This window comes from Diadema antillarum, unplaced genomic scaffold (assembly GCF_040938485.1).
Source record: "Diadema antillarum isolate AM-2024a unplaced genomic scaffold, OU_Dant_1.0 seq00000321_RagTag, whole genome shotgun sequence".
In the NCBI taxonomy this organism is placed as follows: Eukaryota; Metazoa; Echinodermata; class Echinoidea; order Diadematoida; family Diadematidae; genus Diadema; species Diadema antillarum.
The window spans coordinates 996,507-1,015,728 of record NW_027271340.1 but is presented as its reverse complement, the minus strand read 5'-3'; the positions used below and the strand labels follow the sequence as shown (position 1 = coordinate 1,015,728).

The 19,222-nt window shown below is 38.7% G+C and overlaps 1 protein-coding gene across 1 annotated transcript in view; it reads right to left on the bottom strand.

Annotated features, from left to right (window-relative positions):
• Nucleotides 1–509: 509 nt before the first annotated feature.
• The window catches only part of LOC139730580 (dolichyl-diphosphooligosaccharide--protein glycosyltransferase subunit STT3B-like), a 30,457-nt gene continuing 11,744 nt past the window's right edge, over nt 510–19,222 (bottom strand). Inside the window, exons 6-18 of the mRNA XM_071641433.1 lie at nt 16,307–16,372; nt 15,414–15,513; nt 14,220–14,318; nt 13,499–13,645; nt 11,370–11,418; nt 10,380–10,534; nt 9,389–9,609; nt 8,460–8,647; nt 6,654–6,825; nt 5,182–5,355; nt 4,220–4,333; nt 1,933–2,139; nt 510–1,122 (exon numbers count right to left, since the gene is read on the bottom strand). Coding sequence (XP_071497534.1) covers nt 1,030–1,122; nt 1,933–2,139; nt 4,220–4,333; nt 5,182–5,355; nt 6,654–6,825; nt 8,460–8,647; nt 9,389–9,609; nt 10,380–10,534; nt 11,370–11,418; nt 13,499–13,645; nt 14,220–14,318; nt 15,414–15,513; nt 16,307–16,372 — 1,785 coding nt within the window. The 3' untranslated portion in view covers nt 510–1,029. The remainder of the gene's footprint in view (nt 1,123–1,932; nt 2,140–4,219; nt 4,334–5,181; nt 5,356–6,653; nt 6,826–8,459; nt 8,648–9,388; nt 9,610–10,379; nt 10,535–11,369; nt 11,419–13,498; nt 13,646–14,219; nt 14,319–15,413; nt 15,514–16,306; nt 16,373–19,222) is intronic.

Below are 19,222 nucleotides of genomic sequence, written 5' to 3'. Positions count from 1 at the left end.
CAACAAATGGAATATCCCTCAGACACTGAAATCGCATCCATATCGTGAATATACAACACGCACATTTTCAGACAGTGTATAATCACATGATTTTTTTTTTTTTTTCATTGAAACTAGCCGAATCAACTCCAAGTGAGCGAATCGGACACAAGATTTCAACTGGTCAATTTTCTTCCCTCTTCCACACCATGGCCGAGCAAACATTGCACTCATTTAAATGCTGATAGGAAAGAACACATCCTTCCTCAAATCTTGGTTTAATCCACATCCTTTCTTTTTTGCCCTTGAAAATTAAACAGAAATATCATTCAATCATCCAACACAACATATACATATATTCTTCTTACCAATATATGAGGAATTGCTTTCAATCTTTTGAAAGCATCCTAATCTTCAATTGCTCTTTATGCTAGCATTTAACAAAAAAAAAAAATCAATACTGTTCAGTGTAATTTACTGACCAATTAAAAAAAAAAACTCCAAACACCTGGCTCATTTGCTCCCCCACCCCCCCCCCCCCCCAAAAAAAAAGCAAAACATGAGAATGAACAAAATAGAGAGAAACAAAATTCTCCATTTCTTTTTTTGACCAACACATTTCGTCAGCTTCTGTCAAAGAAACATTTACATTTGAGCCCTCTACAAATTATGTCTTTGCATACCGCGTTGACATCATTACTATAAAAGCACGCTTTCTTTTTATGCACGTAGAGAGAGAGAGAGAGAGTATCATGATTATGAAGAAGATTTCCATTCATCTCAGCACTGAAGGAAAACATGGACTTTGTTACTTTGTGTGACTTCGCAGGTCGATTCATAATTCAATATCTCTCCAAGCTTCTCTCATGAATAAATGCAAATCCCAACAGTGCCGTTTTACACTGGGTCACTTTTCAATTACACATCCCATCTATACAGATCCAATTGTGTATCTACAGAGATTCTGACCACTGTGAAAGTGGAACATAAGAAAGAAAAAAAAACACAGGAAATTTCACTGGAACTTCTAAACTTAACACCTGATGACATCTACGTCCTCTTGCCGCTATTCTTGCCTCTAGTCCGTTTACCCCTCTTGACAACTGGCTTGTTCTTGATGAAACCACGCCTCTTCTTGCTTGTCTAAGGAGGAAGACCAGGAAAAAAATTCAAAAGGTAAATGAATAATATTGAAATGAATAAAAACTTTAAAATATATGGTAATGGCAAGTTGATAAGAGGTGCCATGTGTGTAACAGCTTAAGGGGTGCCATGTGTGTAACAACTAAGTGTGAACTACAGATATTGGTATGATCACTTTGCTGCAAAAAAGTCCAATGTACAAAACACATTCTACTCAGTCATTGGACATTCTCCACAGATAGGGTTCTTCTTTCAAAAACATTTTATTTTCTTCCCCTCCATTGAGAGGGAAGCATCATTTTGCCTTGAAATAAAAGTGCTCTCTATACATCAAAGTACTTCCATAGGATTTCTACCGAATACATCCAGACCTTCTCTAGGCCAGAAATGTATGAAACAAATCCAAAAACTTCCCACAATGATGTGAAATAAAATGATATTAAGTGGCTGAAGAGTGCAGTCTGCTTATATTCACCAAATATCATAATAGGGTATCAAATGCAAATCTGCCCTGTATGGCAGTACAAAGGTATGAGCATTGTGCTCTTTCAATCAAGAATTTACACTGTCCTCTCAACTTTGCGATCGTGATGAATGAGAATGAAGCAAACTTTGCCTTAGAGTAATAACTATAAATACGGCTAGGTCTCAGGGTCCGCCAGGAGGTAGATAGACTATGCCATGGGAGACCAGTGATGTGTCTTTATTGTGGTGCAGCCATGGAGACAAGGCAGCACAGCTGGTAGGAGAACAACATCATCAAAACGGTGCAAAATATAGAGTGGTGCACATGTTGCACGCATCTCTCACCTTCTTGGAGACATATTTCTTCTTTCCGGCTTTGCGTTTGAGCGGCTTGTCGAGGGTCACCCTGTTGCGGAGAGGCTTGACCTTGTAAATGCGTACCAACCAGTGCTCGGTGGTGTACGCCTCCTCTAGGTGCTCAAATGAGATGTCCTTCTTGCCAATCTCGACACCCCGCGTCCGATCAAATCCTGGCGGCGATCTGGGGTCCAGCTGAGGCAATTAATGAGAAAATAAATACATTGCAAATCACTGACTAACGATAACAACAACGGTGACGACGGCAACGACGACAATGATAACGATGATCATGATGAGGATGATAAGGTCTTCTTTATCCAGGGTAGCTTCTTCACTGTTGCCACTTCTCTACCAGAGGTCCCGTTATCATTACCCTAACGTTGCCAGCTACCCATTCATACACCTAGGTCGAGAGGGACGTGGTGGGTAAGACAAGGAAGTAGGCACGTGACAGGATTCAAACTCAGGACCTCCAATGAACATCACAAGCCTCATCCACTATGCCACTATGCTCCCACTATTAAAGGGACTGTACAGTACTGGTTGAGGTGGGGATTCATGTTTTGAACATTCCTAAGTGAGATAATGTAAATGAGAAACCTCCTATGAAATATGAAAGAGCATGTAATTTTACGAAGGATTCAACGTTTATTTGATGAAAACTGGTTTTCAAACGGCTGAGATATCCAAAAAAGTGACAATAATAAAAGGTGACAGGCCACACCTTTTATTAGGATCTCTTTGTTTCACTTGTTTTTGGATATTTCAGCAATTTCAAAACTGATTTTCATCAAATACACTTTTGATACCCCTTAGAATTGCATGCTCTTTGACATCTCATAGAGTGGTTTCTGAATACTGTAAAACATGATATATTCGCGGCATGAATTTTTCGCGATTTGGAGCCGACGGCTTTTTTTGCGGCATGAAATTTTTGCGAAATGCCACTGGCATTCAATGCATATAGTGTAGACAAGAATTTTCGCGTGCATTTTAATTTCGCAAATCTTGGCGCTCGCGAAATTCGCAAAATTAAAATGCACACGAACATTCCTCGTTTTACAGTATCTCACAAAACGTTAAAAGCTAAATCCTCACCTCGACCAGAACTGTACACACCATTTAAACTCACTGACTACTGTATACGCTATATATTTCGCGGGGGTTTTATTTTCGCGAAATTCGCAAGTCGGGAGCTATTCGCGAAATTAACAACACGCGAAAATATTACCTTCCAAAATGAATCCCTTGCCTTGATGATACGAACATTTCAGTACTAGAATACCATGTCACGGCTTACCGAACAGACCATACTGGCTAAGCTTGTTTACGCACGTCCACGTCTACTTACGAATACTGTAGAGAGCCAATCCATTATCGCAAGGGGACCACTCGTCAGAAATCTAGCGCGATGGACTTAACCACTTCAAAAATGTTGAATTCTAACTTACTAGTTCGCAGAGTTTGGCAAGTCTTTTTCATGCAGTGTATAACTAGTATCATTCTTATATGCTAGTAAGTTGAAAATTCACACTTTCTTTGCCACTTCATATTTTCTCTGGTCCCCCAATCGCGAATTTAACCACTCGCGAAAATGTGTGACAGCGGCAATTCGCGAAAATTTATGTACGCGAAAATTATAGCGTATACAGTATTATAAGCCATGTTGGGATGACTCTTACCATGATGAAGTCTATATCAATACCAAGTTTAACACTAGCAGCAATAAAATGATACAAATAGTACTTTGCTGAGACAAGTTGCAGCATTGTTTTTATCTTCTAAGAAATCAAGTTCTGATGACAAAATCATCTACAAAATGAAAATACTAATCTAAATGGTAGCACTTTCAGAACACTCTATTGAAAATATTTGTCATGGGTGAACCCAACACTTGAGACAAACAGTGGTAATCAATTTCACTCAATTTCTAATTTTTCTGCTTAAACTCCTGATATGTAGTTACTTGAAATCCTACATGCAAAGCATATACAATTTTCTTTACAAATGCTATTGCAACATTAAATGATAGACAAATTTAATGTAATTTCTCTTCTTTGATTCATCATTTTTCATCCTTTAGTTTGGTAACACTCTGATAAGGCTAATCTTGGCTGATTCACAGAGTCTGGATCAAAGTTTCTTCATAATTTGCTCATTTGTTCACTTACTTGTTTGTTTGTTGTTGTTGTTGTTTTTTTTGTGTGTAGAATATACAAATGAGAAGCAACTTTGCATACTCTACATTGTGACACAGCATGCAATATCATACCTGTAATTGTCCGAAGCGGTAGTAACACATCTTGTACATGAGACAGTTGTGAAGTATCGGGGATCCTGCCCTGTCTACACGGAACTCCCCATTAGCTGTGAAGTAATTGCTTTCCTGGTAAAGAGAAATTAAGCAAAAAATCTCTGCATTTTCTATTGGCATTTTGTTGGCAATGTATGTTTACTCAGGTTTTTCTCCGCTTTTATCTTGTCAGTCAGACATTATGTGCAAAATGTTCATTTCCAGTGGTTCAGCAACATCACTTCCATATAATTACATCTTACGACTTTGTAAGAATTTATAGCATTCATATCAATACACTCTGTTAGATACATTGATAACATTACAGTGATCATGGAAGAATTTCTGATTGGAATGAAATTAGAAAAATGGGAAAATAAATAACAAAAACAAGAGCAATCAATCGAATATAACATTGCTGAGTTTCATTCTTGTCTCTTCATTCCTATAGATAATGTAGCTTGAAACTAGTTGTTGAGACCAGCCTTTCTGTTATTTTATTTAAAAAAAAAATCCTGTACTTGGAAACACCCTAGCAAAGCAAGCACAAACTCTAAAAAGGATTTTGTTGGCACTGGAAGGGAAATAATAGAGAAACAATGGTTACTAGCTGCTAATAAAATGTCGTGTCAGCAGGTTATATCACACAATTCTTCTACAAAATATACACAACTTTGTACATGATGACAGGGATACTGAAATAAAGCCACAAACAATGTAAACACACTGTTCTAGAAACAGAAAGTGCATCAGAGATATGAAGTAGAATCTACTCTCCTGAAACATATTAAAATGTCCCGTGTTCTTTTTCTTTGCTAAATAACTTGCCTATAATTATTTACATGGGAGAATGGACAAAACTATCATTCAAGCAAATTTACTTTCTTTGTTTACATCCAACAAAGTGGTTGCAAGAAGAGAAGTGAGGAGTGATTACTTACTTTAATATCTCGAGGATGCTCCCCCTCAGCTATTCTAACCATCCACAGAAATTTGTTGATGTCGTCTCCGGAGTAGCCGATCATGCCGCCGAATATCACCAGCACGTAGTCGACACTCAATGACTGCATAATCTTGTACGCCTCCGTCTCATTGGAGGACATGGCTTTACCGACCTGTGTGAATAACATCATCGTCCAATCAGCTTTCGTCATAAATCCTTTGTCTGCTTTGAGTGCTGACTGGCACAAAAACCCCATAACATTGTACTCACTGTCCAAAGTCCCTTGCACAAACAGGGTTAATATGTCAGGTGGATTCAGAACACATGTGCATGTGAAGAGAAGCTGATAGTCACCACTGATGCAAAATGTTTGTGGTGGATGAATACAGTGCACTCCCGTTATAACGAACACAGTTACAACAAAATTCCGGTTACAATGAAGTAAAAATTCAGGCCGCAAAATTATCTGCCCTTTGTTTTTTATTGTTCATTTGTTTGGTTATAACGAAGTTTCTATATAACGAAAGAAAACTGCCGGTCCCCAGGACTTTGTTATAATGGGAGTCCGCTGTAGTAAAGAAGTCAAATGATTTCAGTGTTAACATACTTCAGCTAGATCAGCAGATTGTATCTGTCAGAACACTTCGTCGCTGGGGTGACAAGACCGCGTATCTGAAATTTTGGTAAAAATGACTTTTTTGGAACAATGGTCAAATAATAGGTTAAGTGATGTCCTGTCCGAATCCCAACTGTCTTACTCCAAAAATGAAGCCACCACTGCATGTCAAAGGAAAGGCTTTCCCATTTGCTCTAGTGCTTTGGCCGCCATGTTTTTTGGCTCTCCTGAACATTTGACATTTTGTTGATATGAGGTCTTGTCGCCCCAGCGACGATTTGCTTTTGACTTGCCAATGCTATATGACTACTGTTTCACAAAATTAAAAATTAAAACTTAGCAAGTGTCAAAACTTGACTCTCCAATGCTCTACAACTATTGTTCCACAAGTTGCTGAAACCTTGGAAACACCAAAAACTTGACTTGAGGGTGCTGTATCATCCCTGGGGTGATGGGAACTTCTATCTCATTTAGCATATGTTGAAAAATCTCCTATCTCAACTCTAAACAACAAAAGAACTTATTTGAGTTTAAAAAGGGAATAATTATCAATGTAATCCATGAACAATATTTCTACATTATTTGATGTCAAAACTGATGCAAAATTTAAACTTTTTTTTCGCTCTCCTGAAAATTCATGATTTTGAGAAACAAGATTTTTGTCACCCCAGGGATGATGAGACTGTTATCCCATGTATTGCTGGAAAAACTGAAGGTGTCAAAAGTAAATACCAATGCTACTGGCTACTGGTCCACATATTGCTGGACACTTGTGTCAAAACTTGACTTACCAAAGCTATAGACTACTGTTCCACCTATTGGTGTAAACATGAAATCATTTAAACTTGACTTACCAATGCTATATGACTATTGTTCCATGTATTGTTGTCCACTAGTGTCGTCTTGTTGCCCATGCCTGCTATTTGATAGCCATAGTCCCACCACGACATGACACGCACGTGGTCGTCAGTATTCTTACGCAGCCAGTAGTAGGCCTCTCGGAAGTCGTCTAGAATCACACGAGATCTAAACACAACAACATCAGTTTACACTTGAGAGAATACTGCACTAAGTTACAAGGGTTATAAGGGCATATCAAACTAGATTGACATTGAACAATATTGCAAGTGTGCTTGACTGTTCACATGGAGACTATTGAATGCACTACACATCTAAATGAGTAAAAATTTGCCCACACAGAACTGAATGCAGAACAGAGCAAGTGGCATCTTTCTATGCCTCGAGTCTCATGTCTTTTACGTGTGAGAGCCGACCATACATGAGCAAGTTTACTCTCCGGAGCTTCTGCACAATACAGGAGGAGGAGGAAGAAGAAGAAGAAGGAGAAGAAGGACACTAATGCCATATTCCTCATTTTGATAATGTCTCATGCGACGATGATTTGATCTGGAATGTGTGAAACACCCTCCGCCCCTCCCCCCCCCCCCCCAAAAAAAAAGAAAAGAAATGAAGACGCAAAGTTATTTCAAAATGATTTTTTTGTTTACCATATCTGCCTAACACGAAGCATATATACATATAGAATATGTGTCTGGTCAAAGTGATGTTGTTCCATTTGTAACCAGCACAGACTGACTTGCAATTCATTTCTATACATGATGACATAGATGCCAAGTTCAAAATATTTTTATGAGTGAGATTTTCATGACTCAGCATCTCGGCGCGTGCGCGCATGGGCATGAGTGAGCGAGTGAAGCGACTGAGCGAGGGGAGGGGATTGGGAGGGGGGTATCCGCCCTCCCATGGTAGGGAGCTTTTTCAATCTTTAGCACTTAATGGTGCAAGCTGGTGCATACTTAAGTGACTATTTTTTACTTATTTTGAAAGACAAAAAGGAAATATGCCTTCAATTGCAACTCTCACTTTAATCCTTTAAGCTATGCTCCCAATGCGTGAGAAAAATGGGTGTCATGCGTGAGATCGTGAGACAGACCCTAAATGCTTGAGTCTCACTCACAATGCGTGAGACTTGGTAGGTCTGTGATGACATAAATGGTATCCCGGGGTACCAAATAAAAATCAGCCATTTTGTTGAATTATTTAAAAGGTTGTACCCTGGGTTGCCAAAGAGTGGAAATTATTTTAGTGCTGGAGCTAGCGCGCGCTAGCCACTACACTGCACTGTACTGTACTGAAGCACACGCTATTGCTAGCACAGCGTGCCATGCATGCATAGTACAAGCATGTATAACATGCAGTAGCATGGGAATGACGATGTAAACGCACACACAGTGCATGCATTTCTCTGCGGCTGTCCTCGAGTGGACGTGAGGTGGCGCTACACAACGTGGTACCCCGGGGGAACGCGTGATGCATCACATCAAAGAACACCTAATGTTCCAATGCCATGTTAAGCAAGCACCACTTCACGTAAATACAACAGAAGTCTTTGCATCAAGCAGTGTACTACAGCATGAAATATTTGCAGCATGAAATTTTTGCGAATTGGAGCCGACAGCCTTTTCACGGCATGAAATTTTTGCAAATTGCCACTGGCATCCAATGCATTATAGTGTACACAAGAATTTTTGCATGCATTTTAATATGCCGAATCTTGGCTCTCGCGAAATTCACGATATCAAAATGGATGCGAAAACTTGTGGTTTTACAGTACCCCTGATTGGGCAGAGACCACCTACCCGTCCTGGTTGTGAGAGGCAAGAACGATGCTGGGTGAGGAGTAAGCGTTGCTGGTGACCCAGGTACAATGTACAGAGAACAGCATCAGGGTCATGATGATTGCCACCACCACGAAACCCTTGAGGTTTCCCCCCATCCCCTCCTCCTCCTTCCCCTTGTCCGTCTTGATGCGACGGATCTTCCCAGCCTGTGAAAGGGTACAAGCAGCAGATTGCAGATATTCAACACCAATACTACCACACAGACTTGACTTGTTGTGCACACGTGAGAAAAATAAAACACCACCAAAACAAATTATGACACATGTCTACAATAGAAAAACAAAAACAAAACAAAACATTGAGAGGAGGGTGTAAAAAAAATTATACAGGAGAAAATGTTGGCAACACAGAACTGGCTACAGCTCCACAAGAATATTGGGACACACAAAACTGAGAGCAATAATCTTTTAAACTTTCAAAATTTGATCTCAGAAAGTTGATTGCACTTCACATCTACACAAGTAAAAACTTAACTACACAGAACTGAATATAGAACACCTCTAAACTAGCAAGTGGCATCCCCACACTTCAAATAGTATTTAATCAATTCACAAAATACAATGAAGGCAAACGCATATCAACACATTTCTACTTCTTCTCCTTCTTCTTCCTCTTCATATGGCACAGTGTGCCTAGTTGATATCATTTGCTGACAGTTTGTTGTTAAAGAATAACGTCATAAGATGCCTGAATTTGCACTGGGATCATTATCGCTGATTGCTTTGATTGAATGATGACAATGTGTAACTGTACATTTTACAAACACGAGATGGCACTATACAATGCTATAGCCCGGGATATGACAGTACCCAGGGTGCCCGGAATACGACAATACCCTGGGGTATGGTGTAATGCATCATATCCCTATGGGTCAGGGAGTCGCTCACCTTGTCATAGTACTTCCTGTTCTTGCGGTCATTGTCTTCCTCATCCTCGTCATCCTCGTCCTCGGCCGACTGCGACTTCTTGGGCAGTTCGTCGACCAGGTACTCGTTGAGGGTCTTGCTGATGGCGATGGCCGCCAGGATGCAGACCACTGGGGTGAGGGTCAGCATCAGACGCACCATGACCCCGGCAAAGTACACGGCACTCAAGGCATACAAGGTGACTGTACGGAGACAGACCAAAGATGGTGATATACACTGAATACATGTGACCAGCAATTTACACCTGTGGTATTTCTTGTCCATCAGCATATCTTTTTTCATGTAAGCATATGAAGTATGACTGATTTACATTTCCTTTGTTGACTTCCTATAGCAGAATAAGAATCAATCAAGCAAACAAAACCCTCATATACACTTGACTGCAAGCCTATTCAAACCTTATCATATATATTCATGGCGAATTTTACTCTTCTCACCTCCCTTGCTTCTCAGATTGCTCGCACAACAGCCACCATATCACATTGTACCTCAAGAGGATTATGTGGTTAACAAAAAAGGAAATATTGCAATGGTACTAGCCTTTTTGAAGGCTTTCCAACACAAAGCTGTAAAGACCATTATTGGCATCCTTTTCTGAAAGGAAATCTTGGCTGCAACGCTTACAAGATATGCTCGAGAGAGCTATGTGCTAATGATGAAAACCTAACGGCACTTTTAAATTTCATAAACCCCACTGCACTTTGTCTTCTTCTTGACCTCAAAGACTAGATGTGCCTAGTTGATGATGTCAATGGCTACCAGCTGTGCGGGGCACATCATGAGGGGCTATCACAATTTCCCCATTTCCCAAATTGTTTGGCACTTTCTCCTTTAGCTTTTAAATAAAATGAGGCATTACCCTGTCTGTGCCAGGGACTTTAAAGAATGCATACTATGCTATGAGGTTTTCTGTGACAATTGGCACCTCAAAGCATACAAAGGGTTAACTCACTGAAGACACGTTCATCATTGATCTCCTTGATGACGAACCAGAGTCCAGCCGGAAAGGTGCAGACCAGGATGTGAAGGTCAAAGAAAAAGGACACCCAGGTCGTCGGCTGGTGCTCAGACACCGACGCTATGATTGGAATGTGGATCTTGGCGTAGCTGAATGGACAGAGACATTACACTTGGTTGTAAAGCCTATGAATAGTTCAAGGGAAATTTTCCTTAAAGACCAGGGGGATGTTTCATAACGCCGTTCTTAAAGTTACGAACGACTTAAGAACGACTGGTGATCAGTTTTTGTGCTGAATTATTGAAGTTCTGATAAGTATAGCACATGCACTCGGCTTCGCCTCGTGCATGTTTCACAATTGTAAATACCCTCGAGTGCGCTACATCTCCACTAACGCACTCTATCCTGTGCATCATTTGTATATTAACAGAAGGCATCCCACTACCTATGAGAGTCCTCTCCCAGTACCCACACATTGTATGAATGGGTAACTAGTAATAAGATAAATGGTGTTGTAGTTGGTCCATTACAGTGTAACTTCATTTCACATTCAAATTGGCTACAAAATAGAAAATAGAATTAAATCAGCCTAATAGATTGGTAGAGATTTCATCAAATCAAACCATATATTAGAAAGTTATTGAATATCAAAGTTTCACAAAATGATGTCACATCTCCACAAGTTTTCCAGTACTGTAATCTTTACCCAAATCTCCATCAAATGCCATTTTTTTGACATGATATCCAAGGAAAGATATGCATCATTTGCATCAGAATTTTGTTGTGCTGCAATACCTTCATAATTATGATTTTAAGGGGATAGGGTAGAAGCTGCTTGTGCTTTATTATCAATCCAAAGCAGGATGATTTAACAATATTATTATGAAATTTAACCAAAAGGAGTGCTGTGAGGTAATGACATCATCAGCTCATTTGACTTGCCTCTGCAGTTGCGAATAATACCACTGTTTTGTGAAAACTTACCCTGTGTCGTAGAGAGAGTAGAATCTTCCGCTCCATGGCGCCACATAACCTGCAGAGAATGTATTCTGGCAATTTTAGAAATCTGCATAAAATGTGGGCTCTACCAATAACAGGGGCCTGTCTTATAAAGACTTGTGAAAGAAATCAATCACAAGTTTCTTGTGAGCTGCAATGCAAGTTGCGATTGATTTGGGGACTTGTGATTGATTTGAAGGCTTTATAAGACGGGGCCCAGGTCCTAGTCTACACAGAAGAGCATCCAAGAAAAAAAACAACATAGCATTGACATAAAATAGCACAATGACTTTTCTGTACAACATCGCGGCAGCCATTTTGAATTGCGACTAACCCCTTTCACTCATCAATACATTGTTACGCAATGGCTACAAATTTCACTGTGAACAGTGTATTGGATTTATGCATGGGTATTGTTTCTATAATGAAAATCTGCAATGGGTCACTAACAATGAAAAGTATTGTTAAAGGACAAGTTCACCTTCATAGATTTGTGGGTTGAATGAATGCAGCAACATCAGTAGAGCACATCATTGAGAGTTTGAGGAAAATCGGACAATCCGTTCAAAAGTTATGAATTTTTAAAGTTTCTGCTCACTCAAGGCTGGATGAGAAGACTACTATAGCTTGTGATGTCACATGAGTACAATGATATAAAGAAAGAATAAAGAAAATTCAACATATTCTCACTTTTCTCGCATAACAAAAGAACACTTGACTTCTCTCTTTCAGAAGGCAGAGGGAATAATATTACTCTTAACATATGTCAGTAACAAGTCGAAGAAATGTGCACTTAATTCAAAAAGTAAAGTTTTGTGAAATTCTCTTTTTATTTTCTTTATATGGTTGTACGCATATGACATCATACACTATAGTAGTCTTCTCATCCAGCAGTGACTACGCAGATACTTTAAAAATTCATAACTTTTGAACGGATTGTCCGATTTTCCCCAAACTTCCACTGATGTGTTCTACTGATATTGCTGCATTCACTCAATCCATTATGTATATGAAGGTGGACTTGTCCTTTCATTTCTTTTGTATTATACGTTGCTTTCTAGTTTACTTTGTCGTGTGTTCATTCATAGCATCTTCTTTATCTACGCCCCACCAAGGCTGAATTTACACATTATCAACAACTCGTTGGGATTTGTTGTTATTTTGGGATGATGGGTATTCTACACAGGTGGCTCCAACAACAGATCTCGGCTGTCGACCGTGCGATCGTGACGAAAATTGGCACACACATTGCCTATGATGTAATCTAAAGTACCATGAATTTATTACTTTTTTAAATTATCATTTATGCTAAACTATGCTAATTTATGCATAACGATGCATGAAATCAGACAATTTGGTATAAATCACTAAATAAAGCTCAAAACAGGCACATTTTTTGTGTAAATATTCTTTTTAGTGTCCTTAGCAAATGTAAGAGAAAAAAATTGTGCTATAAGAAGAAAAAATTTCTTAAGTATTTTATCGTTTTTTGAATTTCTTATGTATTTCTTTGTTTTTTCGAGTTTGTTTTTCATTGTTTTTTCGATGATATTTGTCCGCGACATTGTTCCGAACAAGAAAATATGTTATTAATTGATTTTAATCAACAAGACCCCAAAATAATCATGCTTTTATGAAATTTGCCTGTAAGCACAGTTTGCATTGAAATTGTACACGAATTCATGTTTTTGAGCAATTTTTGGTCTGACATTCACGTACATATTTATGCGCAACTTCGGAACCGCGCACCGGGGATCGCAAATTTGGTGTCAAAAGATGCGGGAGACTCGAAAGAAAAAAGTCATGACACGTCGCGGCGATAGCTTTTCGCGATAGCGATACATCGCGCGGAACATCGAGGGGGGGCCTCGGAGGCCCCCCCCCCCCCCGACCTAGTTAGGGTTAATGCAAATACAGAGACCTTAAACTTTTCCCTTGATTACCATGACATCTGTCTGGCAGAACAGCCAAATGTAATTTCAGTACCCTTGCACACTGCCAATGCACTCTACTCATAGACATTATCATTATTTTTGCAAGTCTTGTAATTATTCATTTTGTCAACACACCGGATATCCTTCTTACCAGTACTAATTCCTTTTTGGCACACTTACCAGCATATGTCAGGAACACGACAGCACAAAAAGTGATTCCCGCTGTTCCGATCACGCCAAAGAAGAAGAGTGAGCGGAACTCTTGCTTGGTCAAGAAGTCTTGGATATATCTCAAGAAGGCAAAAGCTTGTAGAAGCACAAATGTCCCTGAATATGCAGAGAAAAACAATCAGTTTCAGATCCTCGGACAAGGTTGCTCCATAGATGTGTACGAAACAACAAACAAAACAAATGAACAAAATATCACAGAAAAAAATGGAATCAAATAACTTCATATCTACTTTAAAAGCTTTGGACATAGGAGACAAGGTTATGCAAATGCCATATCACGGTGAAACACTGCAACCAAATTCTCTATGTGGAGTGGAGCATAAAATACATATTTCTGAACCACACAAAAACAAACAATTTGTGGATTCAAAATGGACAACTGATCCACATAAGATATTGCATCACAACTAATCTAAACATTTCAAGAGGAATCCATAACATTTGTCTAATAAACCACTGGAAGACAACTTAAACACTCACAGAAAACAAACAAATAAACAAGACAGATCATTCTAATTTTTCTTTGCTGACAGTAAGATGTATACAACTTGCCAAAAGATGAAATTCCATGGAATTTGACAGGCTTACAAGAAAGGGTCGCAGGCTAAGGTGGAAAAAAAAAAGTCTATGGAAAGCACTATGTCTTGATGTTCTCTAAAACTTCACTCACCAGCAGCGGCCATGTGTTCACTGGTTCGGACAGGCTGAAATCCAACAAACGGCACTTGCATGGACAGTAATGTCCCCAGCACGTAGTATGTGCAGAATGCTGAAACATCGCGATGACAATGATATTTGATAATAATAAATTTGATGATGATGATGAGCAGGGCTCAACAATAGTGGTGGCCTGTGGCCACTTAAAGTTGATGTCTGGCCAGTAAATTTCCAAAAAGGCCATCTTTTGGTAGCAGTGTCGGACACTTAAGATTTAAAATGGATTGCTACCTTTCTGATAACTTAGGGCCACTACATTTCCTGTTTTAGCCACCACAATTGGCCTGAATGGGCCACCACAAAAAAGTGCCGAGCTCCGAAGATGATAGTGATACGTCAGTGTATATTTTGCAGATGAGAATCTCATGAAAATTGTGTACCACATGCACATACACAGACCAGCTCAAGGGAAACAGACAATCTGCCTTTAATGACAAGATGGTATCATATTGCAGTCTCTTTCTTGTACGCACACCAGAGACGTAACTGCCGAGTGTTCTGTGATGAATAGGATGTTACATTGTGCTGGTCACATTAAATTCCTGGTTTCAGCACAAATGCCATACTCTTCATTATGGCATGCAATAAATAGAGACTGGAAAATACCTTGCATCTGTAGTGCATGTTACATCATCACATTGCATCCTCATTCAGAAACTTAGTAGAATAATGTGGAAAATTCTTGAAAAGAAAATCTTCTTTGAAAAATTTTTTTTTTTCCAAATTTGTTTACAGATTACCACAATAGGACAAAAGCTCTTCCCACACACATAAACTGTTTTACATCACAACTATTCCTTGCAGAGGTCAAGAATCAGAGCGTACAAACCAAACCTGCTTAAATAATAAACATCAAAACTTACTATGAAAGTATTGTATGGATGTGAGGACTCATTATTACACTCTGAATAAACTCCTCACACATTAACCCATTGAGGACGGGCTGATTTTACTACAACACGCATTTCCCATAGACCCCTGCCAGAGTATACTCAGGACTCTTCCTCAACGGGTAAACATTTCTACGAAGACCTCAGTCAACAAAGGGACAATGCGACTGTCTGTCCATTCAATCACTACTTTGTGATGGTACACCCTTCTCCTTATTCCTGCTTTAGAATGTAGCATGCATACTGTTCACACTTACCCACGTATATACGATTGGAGTACCTCCCCATGAGTAGAAGCACACATACATGTAGAGGAATAAGGTTGATAATGAACACGTAGCCGCCCCATGCTGAGACCTGAAAGTAATATTACCAGGTAACAAAATTTTAGCAGCCAGTGAGAAACGTCCTAGAATAATTGAAGCCAAGAAATAAACCTGCATTATTTGCCTCTCCTGACCTGGAGAGTAGTTCCATCACTTTGCACACAGTGCAGAAAAAATGTGATAGAAGCTGTCCTCCATAATTTTGAGGATAATTTGAGAAATATCTGACACGAACGAATCGCATCCAGGCTAACAGGATTGTGCATTCATCAAGGTATTTGTAGGACAAATGACCATTGAACATTGGCTTATTAATTCTTAGTTAAGTGTAATAATCATGATTTATACAAGTCGTGATATATTGTAAAAGAGTGGCAAGTCAAATTTGCTATGGCAATCAGACATGTACATTTGTAAAGAAGCAATTAAATGCTGAAGCCTGATACATGACATAGTATCTTCTGTGTGTCTTCTGATCATGACAGAAAAACCATTCCCTCCCCGCCCCCCCCCAAAAAAAAAAAAAATAAATAAAAAAAAATCAACAATCAACATTCACAAATGTGTCTGCCCAGCTAAATAAACTGACATGTATCTGGGTTCTGTCCCAGGATTTGCCAATACCAAGCAAAGGCCATATATTGTAAAAGGTAAAAGTGGAAATTTTCATGCATTTTCCACTACATGAAATTACCCCATGATAATAAAAACGGATTTTTTTTTTTTTTTTTTTTTTTTGGGGGGGGGGGGGGGGGGGGGGCTTGATGTATAAAATACTATTCCACATTTTGATTCTGCAGAATTAAAAATATCAGCTCACTCACCATGTAGAAGTAGGACAAAGCTGTAGCAGACGCCCATGAAACCGATCCAGTCTTCACTGCCTTCAGCTGTAAAAAGAAACAATGACAAAAAAAAAAAAGAAAACAAATTATACAACATATCCACGTACTGGTATTGACAAAATACACCAACACACCATATGACTTCATTTTATCTTGAAGATGAAAAGGGTCCAATTAGCTAGACTGAATACATTAATCACATACATTGTACTTACATACCAATCATAATTCATTTTTTTACCATCACACATGGGCATCATTATGTAACTTCAAAACGGGGCGTAATGCACCCATCAGATACACAATCATCGGACATCTCCTCCACATCTTCTGCAAAGGGGTAAATCATGAAACTTCTAATTGCTATTTAAAGTATGCTGAACATCAAATCATATTTCCTAAATCCTAGATATATCATGTATAGGCAACATAATGAAGCCTAAAAATGATGAAGGACATTCACACACAGAGAACCTAATTACCAAGTAAAAATATATCTTTGCTATATTTTAAGTCTAATGAGCTCAAATCATGAAACATTATAGTCACTACATCCACACACAAATTGTGATTACATCTTCTCACTACTAGCATTCTACAGTGTATACATCAATACCTCATTATGAAGCTTAGATTGGCTACATACACTCAACTTATTGATTTTAATACATCACCATTGTATCCATACATACAGACCCCACGCTTACTATATAAACACAACTTTCCCTCATCACCCAAGCTGCTTACACAGTCTTATACAAATTTGCACAGCTTGAGATGCCTTGTAAAAACGGGGGAGTGGTCCGGTGCCCTGTTTACATTGTACATAAATAATTGGTATCTGACCGACACCCACTGTGTTAATATGATTAATTATGTTAATTTATCAATTCAATTTTCTATGACATTATTATCAATGACAGGGTGATAAGCACAATCAGGGTATGCAATCATGACTTTCTCACTTTAAAAAATTGTAACTTCTAAAAGAATGCACCAACTGACTTAAAAATTCACATGCAGCATGCTAAGACATCAGTAATCACATGTGGTAAGACAATAGCTAATTTCTTCTCATTTACTGTTAATTATTAAAGATTAATTACCAAAAAGTCCCCCAAAACCCACGTAATGCGTCAAAAAAGCGTTTTACAACTTACGTAAAATCAAGATTTGAGGTCCATATTTTAAGTCTACCCCTATGTGTTTGGTATCAAATTAATGGATTTTTTCCTGGCATTGCTTGCATGCAATAAAAAACAGTGGTTCTTTCAGCTGGAGAAAGTTATAAGGTCTGAAGTCCCATCCTGGTAGGAGTGTAATGCTGGCTTATTTTTGTGACATTGTGACCTTTTAACCCATGCTGTACAGCTATACATGGAGAAACAGCTTATTTTTCTGCTTTTCCTGGAAGTACTGAAGACACACTACAATATGGTGCGCTGTTTGCCAATAAATGTTCAGCCAGTTTTGAGTTTTGAGCCATTTCCAAATGCTGAGTAAAATAAGTGCAGCCGTTTTTCAGTATTTTCAATGAGGTATATCCTAATTTGACTACTTTAAAGAATCTTTTCCCCTTATTGAATATCCTTGTTTTTTTAACCATGAATTGTACATATGTAGAAATCTATTGTGTGAAAATTTTAGCAAATTTGAGCAATAGGAACTTATTTTTTTATATTTTTACAAATTGCTGAGCATAAAAAAGTGCGATACACGCCCATGTTATACTGCATGAAGGTCATATGATAAGTGTTCAGTGTTCATATTTCAATGCTTGTTCAATTTCTAAAGATATCATAAGCAAAAACATAGTATTTTGGCTTAATATGTCATTGTTCGAGTGTCACAGCTTGGATATCAACTCAAGTCATCATAAATCTCACATTCATTCTTCTATCTGTGTTTACAAATATGAGAATTGATCCAAACACTGTGCGCATATTCAAGGTCAAACTTTACAGATAATTTTTCGATGAAAAATATAATATCTTCCAAAGTACCAGCCCTAATTTCATAAAAATTTGTAATAATGGCCACTATATGTCTGTTACCTATTCCTGAAAGCTTCGCCTCTTCACTCTTTGGCAAAAGTGAAATATGATAAAATATGTAAAAGTGGTTTTATTTGAATTCAAAATAATGCCTACAAAATTGATCATCCATTTCGAGAAGTGAAAATATGAAATTCATTCATATTTTGTGATATGTCATGGCTATGTGCTGGTGGTGAATGAAAGGGATATTTATCAGGAATATCTAACAGCAATATCAGATGAAAAAAACATTCTCCTGTTCACAGTTCGAAGAAGATGCCATGATATTCAGAGTACTCAAACGAACATATGATCAAAATCTTCTCAGGCAATCGACATCCTAGTCCATAATGTTCATATGAGTGACAAATTCGGCCAACTGAAACGAACAGAAACAATTAAACTGTCACAATGTGCTATGGCCGTGAACATAGCAGGCCTCGGCCATGGCTGTCGGTGCCGCTCTCGTTGCCCGCAATGCCTTTTTTTCCTTGATCAAAGTTACGGCCAAAAAAAATGTGTCCTTTTTCTTGTGGCCGTGGTGCCCTTTTAGAATGAAAGTTATCATTTATGACGTATAATATGCCCTTTCTCAAAGTCTACACTTTAATAAGCTTGAACAACTTTCCTGATCTCAAATATCATACCTTCAGTTCACTCGCGTCCCAATATATCTGATTCAAACTCAAAGTATCTTTCCGAGATACGAGACGACGTGTAGAAGTCTACGTACATGTACGCCCGACCAGCTTTTACCGTCCCGACTGCCTCCGCAGCGCAGCGGCCATAGAGTTACTAGCTAGGCAGCGGCGGGCCGGAGCAAGTGGTCGCAAGCCATGCTAAAAAATGCCAGGCCTGT